We start from the raw sequence: 17,991 nt of genomic DNA on the forward strand, positions 1-17,991 counted from the left end.
TAAAATCTAGAATAAAATAACAGTACGTATCGTCTTTTGTCGAATATCGCGGTGCCAACTTCGTGCGTTGTAAGATGGAGGGAAAATTTATTCCAAACGCAAGAATATATAAACTTACATTTATATATTATAAGTCACTCTCGTCTCAATACAGTAAGTCAATCTTTTTTAATTCGATAGAGGAAAATAAGAATTATTGATTTTATTTTAACATTGTCTCATTTTTATACTAAATGAGGTTGTGAGAAATATAAATGCGTCAAGAATAGTTTTTGTCTCGGCAACAGAAATCCTTTCTAAGGGTGTGTGATTGGTTCAATTTCTCTCATGGCTTAGGGCTTAAATCGTCCACTGTAGACTGGGACTTAAACAGTGGTGCACACGGTAAACTGCTGTTTCGCCATTATTTTCGACGGATTCTTCCGTAGCGCTCACAAATATGTCCAATCGGAAAAACGATACGAGAGGAGCGTGTTCCTGGCACTTTGGGAATATCTTTTGATTACGCACGCCGTAATTTTCCGCGAATCGATCCACGCGAATGTTACGCACACAGGCACAAAGACTCGGCCGAATATCGCCGAATACCGGAAGCGACATTTATGCGCGTTGCAGAGCGTGTCCCTCCCGCGAACTCTCGTAAATTATTACGGCCAATAAATAACGCTCGGATCGATGAGCGATAGCGATCAAAAGGAAACCGTCTCGTGATATATGTGTATCCTGCGCACCCTGCGGGGGTTGGTTGCTCCTTCCATCTCTTAATCCAGACATACGCGCGCTCATGCGCGCGTTGGCGCGTGCATTTGTAGTGTTGGTGTGCCTGTGTATGGATAGTGTAATGTATCATGCGTGTGTTAAGCATATGTTAACGTGTGTCGGTGATGTGATATGTGCGGCGAGGCCAGTCGCGTTCATCCTCTCGTTTCCACTAAAGCACGCTTTCATTTATTTCCGTTAGTCACTCGCTTTCTTCGAAAGTTGGCCACGTCCATAACTTACGACTTTGCGAAAAACGAACCTGTCCGTGAACGGAATCGATTCGGTAATTCGAATGAAATTATGCGCAGTCTCGACTCGTCTTGCGTATTGATATTTGCATCAATTTTGTACGAGGCGAAAATTGCCGTCCCTCGGAACAGAATGCGGAAAATTCGTGCGTTCGAGTTTCGCTGAAGAACGTGTTAAACGATAGGAAAAACTACCTGTGCGGTAGTTAACTTGTGTTTGCTGGAGAATCAAACGCGGGGGGGTGGCCACTTTTGAAGACCGGCGAGTCGCACCTTAGATACTATAATATCACACCTACTTTCATTCTTGAAGTCAAACTTCGCGTCTCCACTTCGGTCACACCTGCCTCCCTGCTCGCCCCGCAACTTTTTTTCTCCCTTTGCGGCTACGCGAACTTTGTTTCACTTTCTCCGCCTCGCACTTGCTCTCACGCGCACTCCCTTACTTTCCTGTCACGCTTGCTCGTCTCTTTTTATAGCGTCTTCTCCGAGTCCTCTCCCTCTCAGGATTTTCTCCCGTTCTCCGCACGTCCGCGCTCGCTTCTCGTGACCAAACCCCTTTTGTCGTCGGTAGCGAAACACGTGAAACGGCCGCGCTGCGCTCGGCCAAGTGAAAATCCGTCGGATTCGTCGGACGATCGTACGTGACGCGCTCGAAGATCGCCAGATGTATCACCGAACTGCGCGTTCGTGGGAGATTGCACGCAATTTCACGATGGAACAATAATCACGCGCGAGAATTTACTTGCGGATAGAATGCCATATTGCGTGACCGATTACATTTTGTAAAAAGAATCGGGGGGGGGGGGAAAAATACGAAAATTGAATTGTTAATTGGAAATTTCCGCCGAACGAACGGTGCGCTGATAATAAAATATTGGTATACTAATTTTGGATTCTATTATACATTATATGTTTTCATTACTACGGAGCGAATGCATCGCTCTGGGTTGGATTTTCGACGTTATTTAGTCATTATTCACGTTGCATGCAAATTGTTTTTGTCGAAATAATCACGAATTTAAACTTTTACGCGATCCTGTAAGGGAGCCTCTCTTTCAATAAAATTATTTGTACCTGCGTAACGGCGCAACCGCGCATTTGCAATTTTACAATGTGAGATACCCGAATTATTAATCCGGTTTTGTTGATGCCGGCACGGCAAATCCATTTATCGATTTATACGTAATTCGCGTTTCGCCGTGGTGTAGTGACTTATACGCGTTTCGGTAGTTAATCTCACGCGTGTCGTAAAACGGAATTTGCACGCGCTGCGCCAGAATTTATATCTCCGCGGTACGACATGCATGCTATATGAAGTACGGCTAGTTCTGTCTAAACCCCACGGCGGTAATTGTCGGAGTATAAAATAGAACGGACTTGATTACGAGAATACAGTGAAACGCGAATTACGCGCGACACTTTTCGAATTTGCGTTCAATTGCATTTGAACGTCGGAAAAACTTATGGTCTTGAGAGCGAATTTAGGAGAGTACGAAGTGTGTGGAAAATTGCAAATGTATCATTCGACAGTTTCGCGATCGCGCTCTCTGACTCCTAACGTTTACATTTTTGAAACCGTGAAATCTGAAAATCATCAATGAGAAGTTCATGACGACTGCGGGCCGAAGTCGAGGGGAGAACTTTAAGGAGCCTCCCGCGGATCTGGAACTCGTTAAAAAGATTGGGACTTAAATATGATAAGGGGAAATCGAAAGGAGATAGCAAGAGAAACCTCCACGAAAATTACGGGAAAACTTTCAAATAAGTATCCGTTTAACACGGGGAATGCCGATCTAAAAAGTCGCTTAAAATATGCGGAGGTGCATTCGTCCAACCATTTCCTACCGAAATTACAGCCACGGAATATTGATTTCAAAACGATCCTCCCACTCTTGATAATATCATACGAAGTGTATATATATAATATTGTATAATATTTAAATCATATCTAACAAGTTCTTGTCACACCCAGAAAGAAGTTTCTTTGGGTCAAACACATTTTCTTGGAAGTTTGACCTCACTAGACTTTTGCTTAATTTCAAAGAAATGATTTTACCACAATTTTGACCGAGGCTGGAACTTCTAAGAGAACTCACGTCTATTTATCCAAATCTAGCCAAACGTTTTAGTAGAAGTAAGTAAAAATTTAACAGATTCGCTCAAAGAAACACGATTTCAACGTGTCTCGTTTGTTTAACCTAACTAAAGCTTTTTTCTGGGTGCACGGCAACAGAACAAGATATAATTAACGTAAAAATATTTCGTGGACCAAATAATTAATGCAGAGTCATGATGAACAGAAATTTATTCTTTATAATCGCTACGATCGTCTTATCTCAACGAGATTTTCCCGCGTGTCTTTCGATGTTTCCTCAGCAATTTGACGACAAGCAAATACGACAGCGATGCGACGCTGAACGTGAAAGCGTGGTTTGATCGAGGGCGAGCTGATCGACCGATTGATCGCCTATCGCCGCTTAATCGCTAAACCTAACTTTATATTTAAGGATCGGACAACTGACACTGAACCTGTCGCGCGTTTCTGGAGCGCGCGCCACAACATAATTCCAATTCGAGGAGGCCGACTCACGCGAGGAGGCCGATAGGTCACGTTGTGAGCAAAACGAGCGCGAGGATCGCTGTCAGTAGTGGAGCGAGGAGGCCGGCGCGAATGCTGCGTGCAGCCGCGTGTATGTCGCCGGCGCTGAGCCTCTGGTTGTTCGCGTACGCCTTCATCACCTTACGATCGACCTCGAACATTTGCGAGCCGACTTCGGTGATGCATTTGATCAAGATCGCCCCGCCACTCGTGAAATGTCGCGGCTCGATCATCAACCGCAGCCCCAGGCTGTTGGGAATCTCTCCGTTGCTCATGGGCTCCAACGGCGGGTGCTGGACTGTGTTCTCGAGTGGTACCTGCAACAGATACGATTGATGCAATTTAATAAAGAGCAATCGCCGGCGATAGAGATCATAGAGATCGAGGTTGCCAGGGTCCACGAAATTCTCTCCGTGGAAACAATGAAGGTAGACGATTGTACGTTCTGGCATTTGACCTTAACGATGGTCGACACTTTCGAAGGCCGGCGATTCTAGCGCGCGGTATAAAGCCTTGTGTCCACGATCCAAGAACTGTGTCCAAGTTCTAGTTCCGAGCTTTTCCGTGAAAGATGCGAGTTGATTGGCTACATTTCTCGGAACTGGAACCTGGACGCAGTTCTTGGATCGTGGACACAGATCGTGGACAAGACTTAAGACTGGGAGCAACTTAGAAGAATTTAAAGCTCGTGGTCTCAGAGTTGGGGCATTGAAATGAGAATGAAGGTGATAAAAATTGTTTTATAAAATCGCGTCACTTGTAAATTCACGAATCATAAAGACTACTTTCTTGTAGACATAAAATGTGTAAAGATCGTCTTGATAAGACAATTACTTGTTTATCAATAGTTTTCAAGAAATGTGATTATTGAAATAATTGGCACGAGGAGATACCATCCAATTTCGAATAAATTGGACAAATAGTTTAATAATTATTTAACTATGAAAAATGATTCTATATATAATTAGCCTTTCACAGCATTTTAAACCGAAAAAATGTTCACCTGCTATGTGGATTATCTCTTTTATCTTGAAATTCTTTTCAACCGTTATTTCTGTAATAACCATTAGAAATTCTACACTATTATTCTGAAATATGGGATACTATAATAACAATATAACAATTATTTAATATATCAGGAAACTTTCCACGTAATTACGTGGTGGATTATATCGAAAAAGGATTAAAAATAGATTTGGGAATTATAATCCCCCTTCAATGATGCTCCTTTATGCAGTGCTCGCATGATCGATTTCGATAATTGCCTTAAATGTTGCCCCTTTTCGATGTCTATTAGGAATCATATTACGCGACGTTAAATATACACGATGGCGCGATGATAATAAGAGGAAATTTCCGCTGAAAGTCGACACACCGCGAATCGTTTGTTACGTGCCGGGCTGCACCGAAAGAAAAGCGGCGGCTGGCGCGGCCGCGGATGAGAAACGAGCTCGCTGAAATTTTTGTCTCGCGTGCTGTTAAAGGCGAGCTTTTCTCTCGGGCCGAGGCGAGAGGGCGAGAAAAATTGGGCTACGTCCGCTTTAATTTCTGACGGCGGATAAATTCGCGTGTCAGATCATTTCTCCGTTCCGTTAACCGAATTTTTTCAACCTATTATTTGCGACTTCCTATTTTACACGGCGCATTGTTCCTCGCGGGCGAGACCGTCGGCTATTGTGCGGCGCGAGAAAATAATCGCTCGCAATTTCGAGTACCAATCGCGTCTTCCGATCTCGCATCTTAAGAGGATCCTAAATCCGCTGGCGAACTTGATCAGTATTGATAAGATATAGGAGACGGAATTAAAACCGTCAGTTATCGACATTTTTAATTCCAAGTTCTACTCGGTCCGAGAAATTTATAGCCAATGAATTTGCAACTTTTACGAAAAAGCAGCAATTTTATTAGCTGCGCATTGCTCAGACCGAGATTTCGGATCGAATTCTAGCTTCGTCAACACAATGGCTTTACTGACAATCTAACGTTTGGCCGTGACCTCTCTCGAAAAAGCCTGCAACTATTTTTACACGCTATACTGCTCTCTTTCTCTTCTTCTGGACTTGCGTTTATTAGAAGTAATCTTTTTTTTAGGCTATCAATCTTAGTTCTAATTGCACGATATTGTTCTTATATGTTGTCCCTAAAGTACGCTGGTCTCATTTTGTATATATTTATTGTAGAATTTTTGTATCAAGCAAATATTGTCGTCAAATGTATTAAAAATTAGTAAAGTTTTAAATTTTCTTTCGGTTTTTATATAAAGTTGACCAGCACAGTCTAGATTTTGCTACGTACCTTAATTCCGTAAAAGAGTTTTGCATTTCTATAAAGCCAATTAAAAGATTACGTCTAACAAAGAATGCCGATAAAACAGCCGGCTTTAGGGTCCCCTTAATCTCGCGATAATCAATGTACGTCGAGTATTTTGACGATTACGCACATTAATGTAAACAAATGTAAACAATTTTACACCGGCCGCGTAAAGTTTCTGCGATTCGCGAATAACTAATGACTAAAATTCCGCCGGGCATTACGGGAGATTTATGTCTCCCTACTTAGAATTTTCTTTCGGCCTCAATGAACAAACTTTCCACAGAAATATGGAGATAGTTTTCCGCAGTTCGCCGCTCCAGTGCGGCGGGCGATATCGTTAGGGGAGTTTCGAAAGACTTGGACAGATCATAGGATCGTCTGCGAAACGCTGCGGGACGCATACATATGCAGCGGACGATCAACGGGCGTTTGGCTTTAAGCGTTCGACGTTAACCATAAGCCGTGGTACGAGCCATGTAACTAATCGAACTAGCACATTGGACCGAGCCAAACTATCGTCCTCGCTTTGTGGCGAGGATCGCCGACTCCGAAGTTAAAGCCCCAGTCCATGGAGAACTACTGTTCGTAGATAATGCTCGGGTCCGGGCCGTCTTACTTACCAATAACTTCCGTATAGTGAAATCGAGAATAATGGACGTTGCATGACACGAAATTTCGGTGTATAAAGCGATGATCGTCGGGCAAACAATTCCCCCTCCCCTTCCCGCGTGAATAAAAATTATATTTGACGAACGTCGAGATCATCGGTCATTTTGCAAAACGATTGAAATGCACAATGTACGCTGATTGATAGTAACGAAAGAATTTGCCGAAACACGTCGCTCTGTAAAACTTGCATCATCGCTGTTTTCCTCTCGTTTCTCTCTCTCTCTCTTTCTCTTTTTTTTCGAAAATACCAGTTGCACGGTAGTTGCATTTTGTTGCTCGTATCCATACCGGTCGTGTCGGGTTTATTGATGCATTACACTGTTTTGTATTTTGCATTTTGCGCAACGCGACGCAGCCGAGTCTCTCTAATGCGCCCGGGGGTGGGGGTTTTAACAAATGTGCCAAAGCTGTTTCAATCGAATTTTATTGGCCTTGGCATCCTTTTGATTTATACGTTATATTACGTTTTATTGCGATGCCGCGCACTCGGAGCCTTTTGAAGGGTGCTTTGCATTTTACGCGGACGTAACGACTATATAAAACGTTGCAGTGTGACGCGCGCGCTTATAAATTTCAACCCTATTAAGTCCCACCTTTTACGCGCGTATTTATGTTACGGGAATTAATTTTGCGAATTTTTTAACTCCGAATGAATTCATTACTGATAACAGATGTATAATAAGCTAATAATGAACGGCTCAACATTATTAAGTGCGCTGATTACACCCGCACGCCTTACATTATTTACAGCTTCCGCTTTGTTTTATCTGAAAGTCGTCTTTTTCCAGCGCTAATTAGCGCGCTAAATATAGTGCCGTTTAATTAAATTCGCATCCCCCACGTTAAAATTTCACCGACATAATGTACGCGCGCCGCGAAAAAAGTGCCGGCGCTAATTACCCAAATCCTTTTCATCGCGGAAACCGCGATTTCGCGAGGGGCCTCGCGACGCTTCCGATTGTCCGAGGCTGGCGGCGCGACGCTGGTCCACCGCACGTATGGGGAGATGCCTTCTTTCTTCTTCTTCTTCCTCGTGTATTAGGCTTAAGGTCTGTTTTATCCAGTTTTCGTTCTGGTACTTTGAGCAGGTGGTTTTTTTTTATTTCATCTTCGGTAGGCTGCTAACCTTGCCGAAGGAAACCTCCCATCTGGAGGGCTATACCCCTAAATAGATATACAGAGTGAGTCGTAAAGGCTGTCCCAATCTTTTATCATAAGAGGTGAATTATTGAGGTGAAAGACCGCGACTGCAGCCAACTCGGGGAAAAAATGGATAAAATCTCCTTCTACATGTCTCAATCATGTAATATTTAATTATTTCTCGAGAAATGTGGCAAGATACTCTCGGTGGTTGCTACTTTCCTTCGGGAGATTCCGAAAAACCAATTCATTTGTTTACTAAGCAGCGCACATTTCTCTGTGCCACACTCGCCACGGAGATGCCGATAATCGTAATTGACAATAGATTTCGGACAGACGATGGCGGCGGCGGCGGCGGCGGTGGCCTCCATAAACCTTTAGCAGGCAGTCGTTATCGGCGACAGGAGTTAATCGTCAGGGTGGGTTTCGTGCTCGCGCGATATTTCAAGGGCGTTGTGTCGTGGCCGCGTCGCGTCGCGTCGTATCGGTTCGGTTCGGCGACGATTGGCCGACGTCATATCGATGATTTATGCACGTCCGTACGGATACCGGAAGATCATTGTTCGTCGTCCGCGCGGCGTTCCGCGCTTCTACGCCGCCGCTCCGCGCGCGCATTGTACGCGCCCTCTCCGCCTTTTCACCGTGGAACGGCGCTCGTCCTGCACGAACAATGTTTGCCGCGCGGGCCGCGCGGCCATAAGGGCGATTTGCCCGCAATTTCTGAAGGATCCCATTGTGCGATCGGCGATCGTGACCGGAATCCCGCGCGGGCGGGCGCGCACCGCGACAATGGGAAACGATTGGGAAACCGTATGTGTAATATGCATTCCCACGAGGAAACACGGACCGCGCCTGCATGCCGAGGATTTTTCGGTATCCAGGCTTCGCGCGTGACGCGACGAGAAACGGGGATACATCCTCTCGGTTACATCCCTTTTTCCCCAATGTGTTTACCACCGCGGCCGCAAATTGGCAAATTTAATTCTTCCCCGGCGACAGCTCTCCGCGAGGGCCGCGCCGCTCGCAATTTTCTAACGGCGCGGGGCATCTCGAATGTATCTCCGCAAATTGAAAATATTAATTATCTCCCGATGGAAACTGCCGCGTCGTTGTCCGCGGCCGGGGAAAAATGGCGCTTCGACGGTTAGCAACGCGAACGGGGACGCGCGAAACAATATTTTATTATTACAAATATTGTATACGTACGGGCGTGTGCATTGTCAGCGCTAAATGGATGAGAAAACGCCAGGAAAATGGGATTTATGCCGCTCTCGTTTGCTCGTATTTCTCGGCGGTGCGAAACGACAACTTTCAGTGACGACGAAAGTACGCGAGAATAATGAAGCTTGCGGCACCGCGTGGACCGAGTACGCGCGCGCGTGTAATTATATTTTTTGAAATAATTCTGTCCACACAGAATTTGTATTCGCCAGCTGGCTAAGAACAGTGTAAATCCTCATTTCCGGGGCGGACATTGGTACGCGGACCGTGCACGCGTAAGCGCGCATATTTTTGAAACAAAGTTTCTTTTGGAAATTATTCAGGGAAATATCTCGCAGTTTAATTATGCGCCGTATCCTTTTTAGCAGCGCACGCGCGCGGGCGCGCTGTTCGTTTCCCCGGCGAAATTCGCGAGATGTTGCGGAATTAACTAATTTCACTCCCTTCTTGAATCTTAATCTTTATTTACGGGGATTACGCTAGCGGCACTCGCGAAAAATAATATTAGCCGGAACTTGCCGCTCCTCGCGAGGGAAGATTTCTCGTCGTATCACTTTACGCAGCTCTTCACCCTGGCGCCTTTACCTCGCGAGGCCTCGGGAAAATAATGTAACTTCACCGTAACATTGTTTCGGATGGCTTACATGATACGAGGAGCAAAGGCAGAATTCAAAACAACAGCGGGAAGGGCTCTGCCTTTGGGATGCAGCCCGTAGCTGATGTTAAAACAACGTTCCCGTAATATCTGCTTTAACGGCGCCTCCGGGTTACATCACGTGAATTGCAACGGCGCACGGTTTTCTTTCGGTTGCTTTGTGCCCGCGTTTCTTAATGCCGGCGTAGCCGTGGCGTTTGCGAGAATAATCTAGACTTTATGAGCACATGCCCGATGGGGCTTATGCTTGGCGCGCGTGTAACAAAGGTTGCGCGTCTGCACTGTTGAGGGATACGAATCAGAATTTGAAATATATGCCCGCGAAACGCATCGCGACGGAGCTCGCGAAAGAGCGACGTTAAAATTAAAATTACCTCGGGTTTCGAGAGGAGCGACATTAATAATCCCCCCAGAAGAAATTCATTTCACGCACTCGCGAGGAGGGCCGGAGAATCGCGCGCCTCTCTCGTCCTCCGCAGCTCGAGTCCCGCCGTTTGCGCGCTCGCGTAGCGGGCAAAGTAAAATCGTGTCGCGATGCTAAAGGGATTATCTGAGATTGATCTTCCGGGGTAATGGCTGCGTTTCGCCGTTTTCATTAAAGCCGGCATTCATTATTCGGGCGCGAACAAACGGCGCGAAGGGGGTGGACGTGGTATCGGGTCGCCCGAGACATTTGTCTCGCAGAAGCGAATAACAATCGCACCTAAATGGTAATTCGTGCGCGCCTGATATCGCTGATTTACGCGGGCTGCGCCGCGGCGACGGGCGTTGCGCTCGTCGCGCGATATTGAACTGTGTTTACGATTAACGAGGAGATTCGTGCCGAATTCGCGAATGTCATCTTGCGGCACTGTCGCCATAACGAGCGGAACTTTTCGACGCTTGAATGAATTATACGCGCGGTGATTGGCACGTCTCATTCCAATGGGCCGTCGTTCGAATGGGTCTTTACCAAGGGGGTAACCACTTGATGTAATCGTGGGACAGTGGGATGTAATCGTGACTCCGAAATCATTATGAAATCCTTACGAAATCCCCGTCTAATCGTTTTGTCGTCATTTTCAAGTTTCTGCACTTATTAGACAATGAACATGATGTCAGATTTTCAAAATTAGAAATGGCCGACCTAAAATGGCGGACGGAAAGTACGTGAATTTTTTAAGTTTTCAAGTTTTTCAGCATTTTCGTTTGATTACGGTATTTAGGGACTCGTCACGTCTGCGTCGTTAGCTCTGGCTAGTGCCAAGAATGGGTAAATTCGAAGAAATTATCAAATTTCAAGTTTGCATCCGCCATTTCGCGCGCGCTATTTTCTATATTATATAAGAATTTTCAACTGGAATTTAGATTCCATGGGTCCTAATAATATCTAAATAATGTTTCTGGGCATAGTTGAATTACAGTTGAATGACGTTATTCTTTTAAGTTTTGAATTCCGCCATCTTGAATCCGCCATTTTAAATTATGAAAATTTGATAACGGATTCGTAATCAGCGAAAAACGCTTGTATACAAAGTTTCACAAAAAATGGTTCAATAGAAAAATGTATGCTTCAAAGGGTTAACAGCGGCGACGAATAAACGTCGCGCGGCTTGGGGCTTTATTTTGTCCGACTCTGAGTTTTGGAAGAGAGAGTTAGACTGAAGTAGAAATTAATTTGCGAAATCGGGTTAAGTTCCCTGAAGGAGGCTGATCAGTAACGCGACTTGCTCGCAACCCCTGGCGCACAAGAGTATTAGTAGCTGAATCTGGGTATCTGGATGACAAGGTAAAGCTCTCTTTGAAAATTTATGAGATGTCTTTTCAAGATGGGCCACATCGATATGGATGAGATTATCGATTAAGCGCAAATCTTTGAGAAGTTCTTTGAACCGCAAGCCCCTTTCGTAAGAAGCTAGTAATGAAACGTCCGTTCTCGTTAAGTTAGCTGGTGGCAAATTCACTTACCGGGGCTCCTGCGGAGCTGGAATTGCGCACAAAATCCAATATAGGTTTTTGTCATCAAAGAAAGTACTTTTGTCTTCGAAAGCGCGTCGCGAAAAATATCACTTGAAAGATTCGCTAAATTGGAACGTCTGGAAATAGCGATAGCTGCTTGTTCTCCGGCGCAAATCTAATTGTCAAACTGCACTAATTTTACTCGAATACATAATTTCGCCTATCAATTTTAGCAAGGTTTTACGGGACAACATAACATTATTATTCGCGTCGCGGGAGAGAAATGTCGCGGCACAAGGCGCATTTAGCACGGCGGAGACGTAGTTGCGTCCGATTGAAATTATCCTTCGTCGCGGATAAACGCGGGTGAAGTCTCATCGTCGGAAGTCTCGGTTCCGACGCCGGCGGCTGTTTCATTTCGCAATCGCGTTTAAACGCCGACAATTTTCCGCCTTGGCGTCGCACACTAACTTCGAGCATTCAGTAGCCCGGAGACCGCCTAACTCGCGCCTCTTAAACCGTTTTGCATGAAATTAGACGTTTCATCGTTGTCGGCCACAACTCCGCGAGTTCGTTCTCTTGATTACTTAAGAGAAGCACGGAAGATGATCGTGGTTTCATTTTCTGCCTTGTTTCTATATTTATTATCAAGCTCGCTGCGTGCTGGACCGAGACACTTGGCAACTTCAGACGTGCACGTTGGTCTCGAGACATTCAAGATACTATCCAGAAGTATCGAGATTAATAATTTTTCTAGAGCATTAAATATTATCATTATTTGTGCGCGCTCTCTCTCTCTCTCTCTCTCTCGTTATTTCATAATTAATAACTTTTATCGTCGAAATATTAATCAAGGAGAAACCTCTCGCGCAATCTCGAGGGGATCTCGCGCTCGGGCAGTCGAGCGGAAGGCAATCTCAAAGATGCCGAGAATGTCGCGATCGCGAAATAAATCCCGCGGCGTTTACAAAGTTGCACCTCCCGCGCGAATGCATAAGATATTCATCCAAGTTACGCTTCGGACTTTGGCCAGAGTTCTTCCACGTCGCTTTATGCGACGCGTTTCTCAAATCGGCGAGGACGCGGCGGCGCTTTGTTATCAGCGTGTTTCCCCTCGTCCCACGACACGACGAAACTTTTTCCCCACGCGCAATTTGCCGACGACAATGCGCCCTGCCACGGGACTCGCCTGCAGGGCTTCGCGCCCGGTGTGTCTCCTCTCCCTTATCGCACTCTCTTTCTTAACGCTGAACTCTCGCCTTCCGCATTACCCCATTCCACTATCTCCTCTCGCCCCCTCCCCTCCCCTTCGTTTCCCAGGCCACCTTCCTCCCTTCGTTTCGAGCGTTACGCTTGCTTGGTGTTTCCCGTGTTCCTCTTTCCTGTCCTGTAATCATATACCCGGGGAGCATTGCGCTCCCTCTTTCAGGGCCGTCTTTGTTAACAGAGAAAAATGTAACATCTGGGAAGAAAAGGTGTCGAAAAAGCCGATGTAATAATAGGCCTGTTCTTTATTACTGCACTACTGAACTAGTGCAATAAGTTAAAATGAAACAAATAGATTACCTCTCATTCCAACTCATTGCACCAGTGTACACTAGTTCAGGAGTGCAGCAATAAAAAACAGACCCAATGCGTTCGCTCGTCATAATCTAGTCCCTTTGTGCCGCGGTAAACGAGAGACAGTAGGACACCGTTCAACCCTTCGTTTGTTGATATGTTTACGATATAAGCAAAAATCCAAGGGGGTAACCACTAGCTAAAATATTGTTCCACCGATTACATAATTTCATACCATTTCATCGGATCAAAAATAATTCTTATATGCACGTTTAAAAATATGTGACGTTGTTGAATCTCAAAAAGCTGTTAGATTTCTTCAAAACTTTCTCAAGTTGAGAAAATGTTTATTTCAAATTTCATGTTTATTGTCTAACAAGTGCAGAAACTTAAAAATAAAGACAAAAGGATTACATGGGGATTTCGTAAAGATTTCATAATGATTTCGGAGACACTGTCCCACGATTACATTAAGTAGTTACCCTCTTGCGAAAATCTCTTTCATTTTTTCGAACATCATTCTCGACCACTGCTTACATGTATTTTCCTCCCCAATTGTGTTGTAATTTCTCGATAGATACATACTTTTTATTAAAAATCCGGGGTATGCTCGCATACATGTATTAATTTAATCGTGGGAAATTAAATCACATGAGAGCGCGATTGCACCGGAAATGTACCGCCGCATTTCTCGATAGCGCCTTGCGACGATCAATTTTAACGACTGTAGAACGTATCTTTCCAAATCTTTCTAGCCCATTTCCGCTCTTTCTCTCGGACGTATCTGCATATGAAAAATGTATTTGCCCCGCTTTATATCCGTCTTCCGCGCGCGAATAAAAATGCGAATCATTTTTCGCTCGCTTACTACCGCTCGCGAAAACTCGCAGGTAAAATATACGCCAGGTACATCGTCGCCTCCGCCATTTTTTTCCGTTTCCCCTGCAACCTCCTTTCCGGTTTCTTTGATTATCCGCTTTACGACCTACATCCGTTATCTTCATATCGATTTCTTTCCTTACGCGCCTGTTATCCGTTCATAAACGTTTCAGTGCGCTTTCAAAGTCAATTCTATTCTCGTTTCCATTTAATTATAATTTTTTACTCATCATTGTTGTTTATAATTTGTTATGTGATAAGCTACGAATTCTTTTCCCCTTAAGAGAATCCTTCTGCCATCTTTTTTACCGATACAATCAAATATAGTTTTTGCGCTTGTAATTCTTTTTATTAGCTTTTATGCACAAAATAATACCAAAATAAGTTGCGGAACGAAAAAGCAGAGCATTTTCATACTTAAAACATTCAGTTCTAATTTAGATTTAATTTCTCTTCGTTTTTTTTTGTGTAAAGATGACTGTTCCTGGATTTGTCTTTATGTGTACTTTAATCGTGTGGAAGAATTTTGCAATTTTATAAAGCCAATTTCAAATTTAGTTAGAACTACGAATTGAAAATTTCAAATAGCAATATCTTTTTTATTAGACTTCTGAACTGAATGTTTTAAGTATGAAAATGTTCTGCTATGCGATCCGCAACTTATCCTGGTATTGTTTTGTGCGTAAAAGCTAATAAAAAGAATTACAAGCGCAAAAACTATATTTGACTGTGTCGGTAAAAAAAGATGACTGAAGGATCCCCTTAAATCCGAGAGATATTTCGTAGATGATTATTTCGACGCACGTTATTTCGTCGTGTATAATACTCGCTGTGTATTCCATGTTGCATTATTTACTTTATTTACGTTTCGCATGTCGCATTGTCCTACTTTGCCGCGTTTCTTCCTCCCGGTGTACTTGCTCTGCGCAAGACTATACCTTTCTTCCAATAAGTTCAACCTCATTCCGCGGATGCAGAATGTATATATATCGCTTTTTCGCATATGATCGCGTCCGCTTCCATTTCCTTCGAGAACTTCCGTGCTTGTCTCCCGACTCTCCGGTTTCGCACACTTCTGCCTTTTATTTGCTTCCGCGACGGAAGCGCGACATAACTTTCTCCTCGGTTCCGCTTCTCCTCGCCGTTCGGCTACTGAACTGCGTCGCGAATCGAGTCTTCCCTCCAGGTTGATTACACGCTGGAAGCTGGAAGTTGTCGTGACCGTCTTTTCGAGTCCTCGCCTCGATACCCCACGGCGCTAAACGCTGGATTTAATTTTCGCTCCTCCCTTGAACAGTCGTTGACGCGGTAGCGCGCTGCGGTTTCTGCTCAAGATTTATTTTTCCAGCCTTGCGAGCGGCTCCTCTCGTTTCTCCGTTTCGGTGAGCTTTTGTCGCGTGGTCGTTTTACCTCTGCTCCTTTGATCCCGTGTTCTCGTCGTTTCCTCCTCGTTCTATCCCTAACTCTCTATCTCTGTCCGTCCCTTAGCTTCTCCTCGGTTTCCACTGCGCCGACAGAGATCAAGTGGTCGGGCTAGCCCAACCCGAACTCGGGCCTGGACCATCGAGAGTACTTTCGGCGCAGCGTAGATCTACGGTAAGATAGACTCAGATTGACTCCAGACTGGACTCGGAATGCTTTTCTCAATCTTTTCTTATTACGTATCTTCTGTAGCTTTTTAAATTTTCAATGAATTTGGATGAAAAGTGAAACAACACAGAAAGATACACCGACCGGCAATGAATCGTTTCGCGGGAGGAGAATTGTTGTTCCCTCACTCATTGATAATTCGTCGATCGGCTGGAGTGAAGAAACAAGTCACTTCCTCTCTCATTATCGACGACTGCACGCTACAATAATTATTACATGGACCAGCAATAATCTACTTTGATGACATTATATTTTTTACTCCTCCCTCGAATCTTCAATTCTAAAAATTTACTTTAGCTCCTACTTAAAAGGACCTACTTTAATGCTAAATTGGCAAAAGTAGAAATTTCCGACACTATCAGTTTTAAAGTAGGTGTAAATTTTATACTTGCAGTCCAACCTCTTTTACCGTCTTAGGTCCTACTATATAATAGAATTAAAGGTTCAACGTATAGGGCCAAAATTTCGACTCGGGAATGCTTTACTTTCGAATTGCAAGAGAGATTTGCAGCGAGAAAGCGTGTAATTATAATCTCTGCCGTTTCATCTCTCGCGCCGAGATTTATACCTAACGATATTATTTTGCGGTTTTGTTTTACATTTTAAAGAGAGAGTATCGTCCTTTCTCCATCTCTGTCATAATCATGGTATGCCAATATTTTTGTGGCGATAATATTGATCGTGCCTTTATACAGTCTCCTCGACGCTGCCATCCGTCTCCTTCCGTGCAACACGAGACTCGATTCTCCCGCGCTGCTTCTCTTTTCCTCAAGGTTTTCATTTCCAGAGCAGAGATTAAATGGTGAAGCGACTACGCGGACAATCCGCCGGGCTACGTGCGTTATTGAGTCGCCGTCTCCTCTTCTTCTCTCCTCTGCTTGGCTTTCATTTCCTCCGCTTTCGCAATCGCTTTTGTTATCCGTTACAGATCCGCCGTGGAAAAAAATAACGATGTCTGTTTAGTCGGCGTTTTTCCGCCGTCTCTTTTTCTCGCGACACAAATGCAGAGGCTACAATTACAATCTCTCCCGTTGTCTTTCGGAGTGGCGGGAGGCATTCGGAGAATCCGACTAGGCGGGAGGCGAATTTCAGAAGTTTCAACTATTATTTGCGATAATTGTTTGCTAATTTTATCGGATTATGCTCACCTGGCGAATTAGAAATGTCCATTTCGTGCGTACCGTGCGAAGATAACTCGTACCTCGCTCGCCGACGCTTCAGCAACCGTCGCGAGATTTCCGGCAGCGATAAAAGTATGATCGAACGACGTTCGTTCGGCGAGCGAACTTCCCCGGCCGTTTTTCCGCGCTCGTTTCGCCGCGCGGAATGTTCCGTGTACCTTCGGCCGCGTCTTTTTCAACCGCGTTTCACAAGGTTTTCATTGCCACAGCGAAGATTAAGTGGCAGAACGGCGGGCCCGTACTTCGTGCATTACTGAGTTCTCCCGCATTCTTTTCCCTTCTCGCCGGCCCTTTTACATTTTGCTTTCTTAGCCTTTGCTTTTATCCCTTCTCCTTTCTCTCGCTCTCTCTCTCCTAACGTCGGAAGAATCGCCCAGAATTCAAGTGGAGAGCGCGATAGGGTGCACGATTTCTCTCGCCCACCTTCCGCGCGCCCACTCCTTCGTCTTACACGCGAGGCCTGACAAAGCGCGATTTCACGGGGAACTTTGTAGACTCGTTACGAGAGACTCGGGTTTCTCAAACGCGACACGGCTCTCTTCTACTCCCACTTATTGCCGGCTGTTGCCATTATATTATCCCCGCGTTCCACGTGATACTCTGTTTAACGTGATTTATTACAAAGCTCGTAGCGCGCTCTGTCAAACGTACGAATTTTTATCCGATTACGCTTTGAGAGAATTACATTACTAACACTTGTCGCGGATCGATCCCACGATACGTCAGCGGATCCGACACCGAGATAACTATTGATCTCTCCAGCATAGTTTTTGCGGTTCGCGGAAAACGCGATAGTTGGAAAGTCCTTTGTATCATTCGCTGCGACTAATTTGTACAATATCCGTGCCGAAACGGCCGCAATTCATTGGCTCCGATTATAATGTCGACAACGTTAATTACAACGAAATAACAGGCACTGCACTGTGGGCTTTCATGTACCGGCTGATTTCAAAGGCTCGTCGGGCATTTCAATAATCCGCCACCCCTTTCTCGCCTCTCTCTCTCTCTCTCTCTCCCCCCCTCTCTCTGTCTCTCCCCCTCTCTCTCTCCCCTCTCCCCTTTGATTGTCCAGACGCGCTAATCACGACTCGCGAATTCTATTATTAATCACAGTGCGCGTCAGCGTAGCCTAATTGCAAAATTCAAAACTGACATTACCAGAACGAGGCCCGA

At 44.9% G+C, this 17,991-nt stretch overlaps 1 protein-coding gene across 1 annotated transcript in view; it reads right to left on the minus strand.

Moving 5' to 3' along the window:
- Positions 1-237: 237 nt before the first annotated feature.
- LOC105563385 overlaps positions 238-17,991 on the minus strand; it is a 92,952-nt gene continuing 75,198 nt past the window's right edge. Inside the window, exon 5 of the mRNA XM_012014949.1 lies at positions 238-3,929. Within this exon, the coding sequence (XP_011870339.1) occupies positions 3,621-3,929 (309 nt within the window). The 3' untranslated portion in view covers positions 238-3,620. The remainder of the gene's footprint in view (positions 3,930-17,991) is intronic.

This window comes from Vollenhovia emeryi, unplaced genomic scaffold, assembly GCF_000949405.1.
Source record: "Vollenhovia emeryi isolate VEMERY1.0 unplaced genomic scaffold, V.emery_V1.0 DF939177.1, whole genome shotgun sequence".
Classification (NCBI taxonomy): domain Eukaryota; kingdom Metazoa; phylum Arthropoda; class Insecta; order Hymenoptera; family Formicidae; genus Vollenhovia; species Vollenhovia emeryi.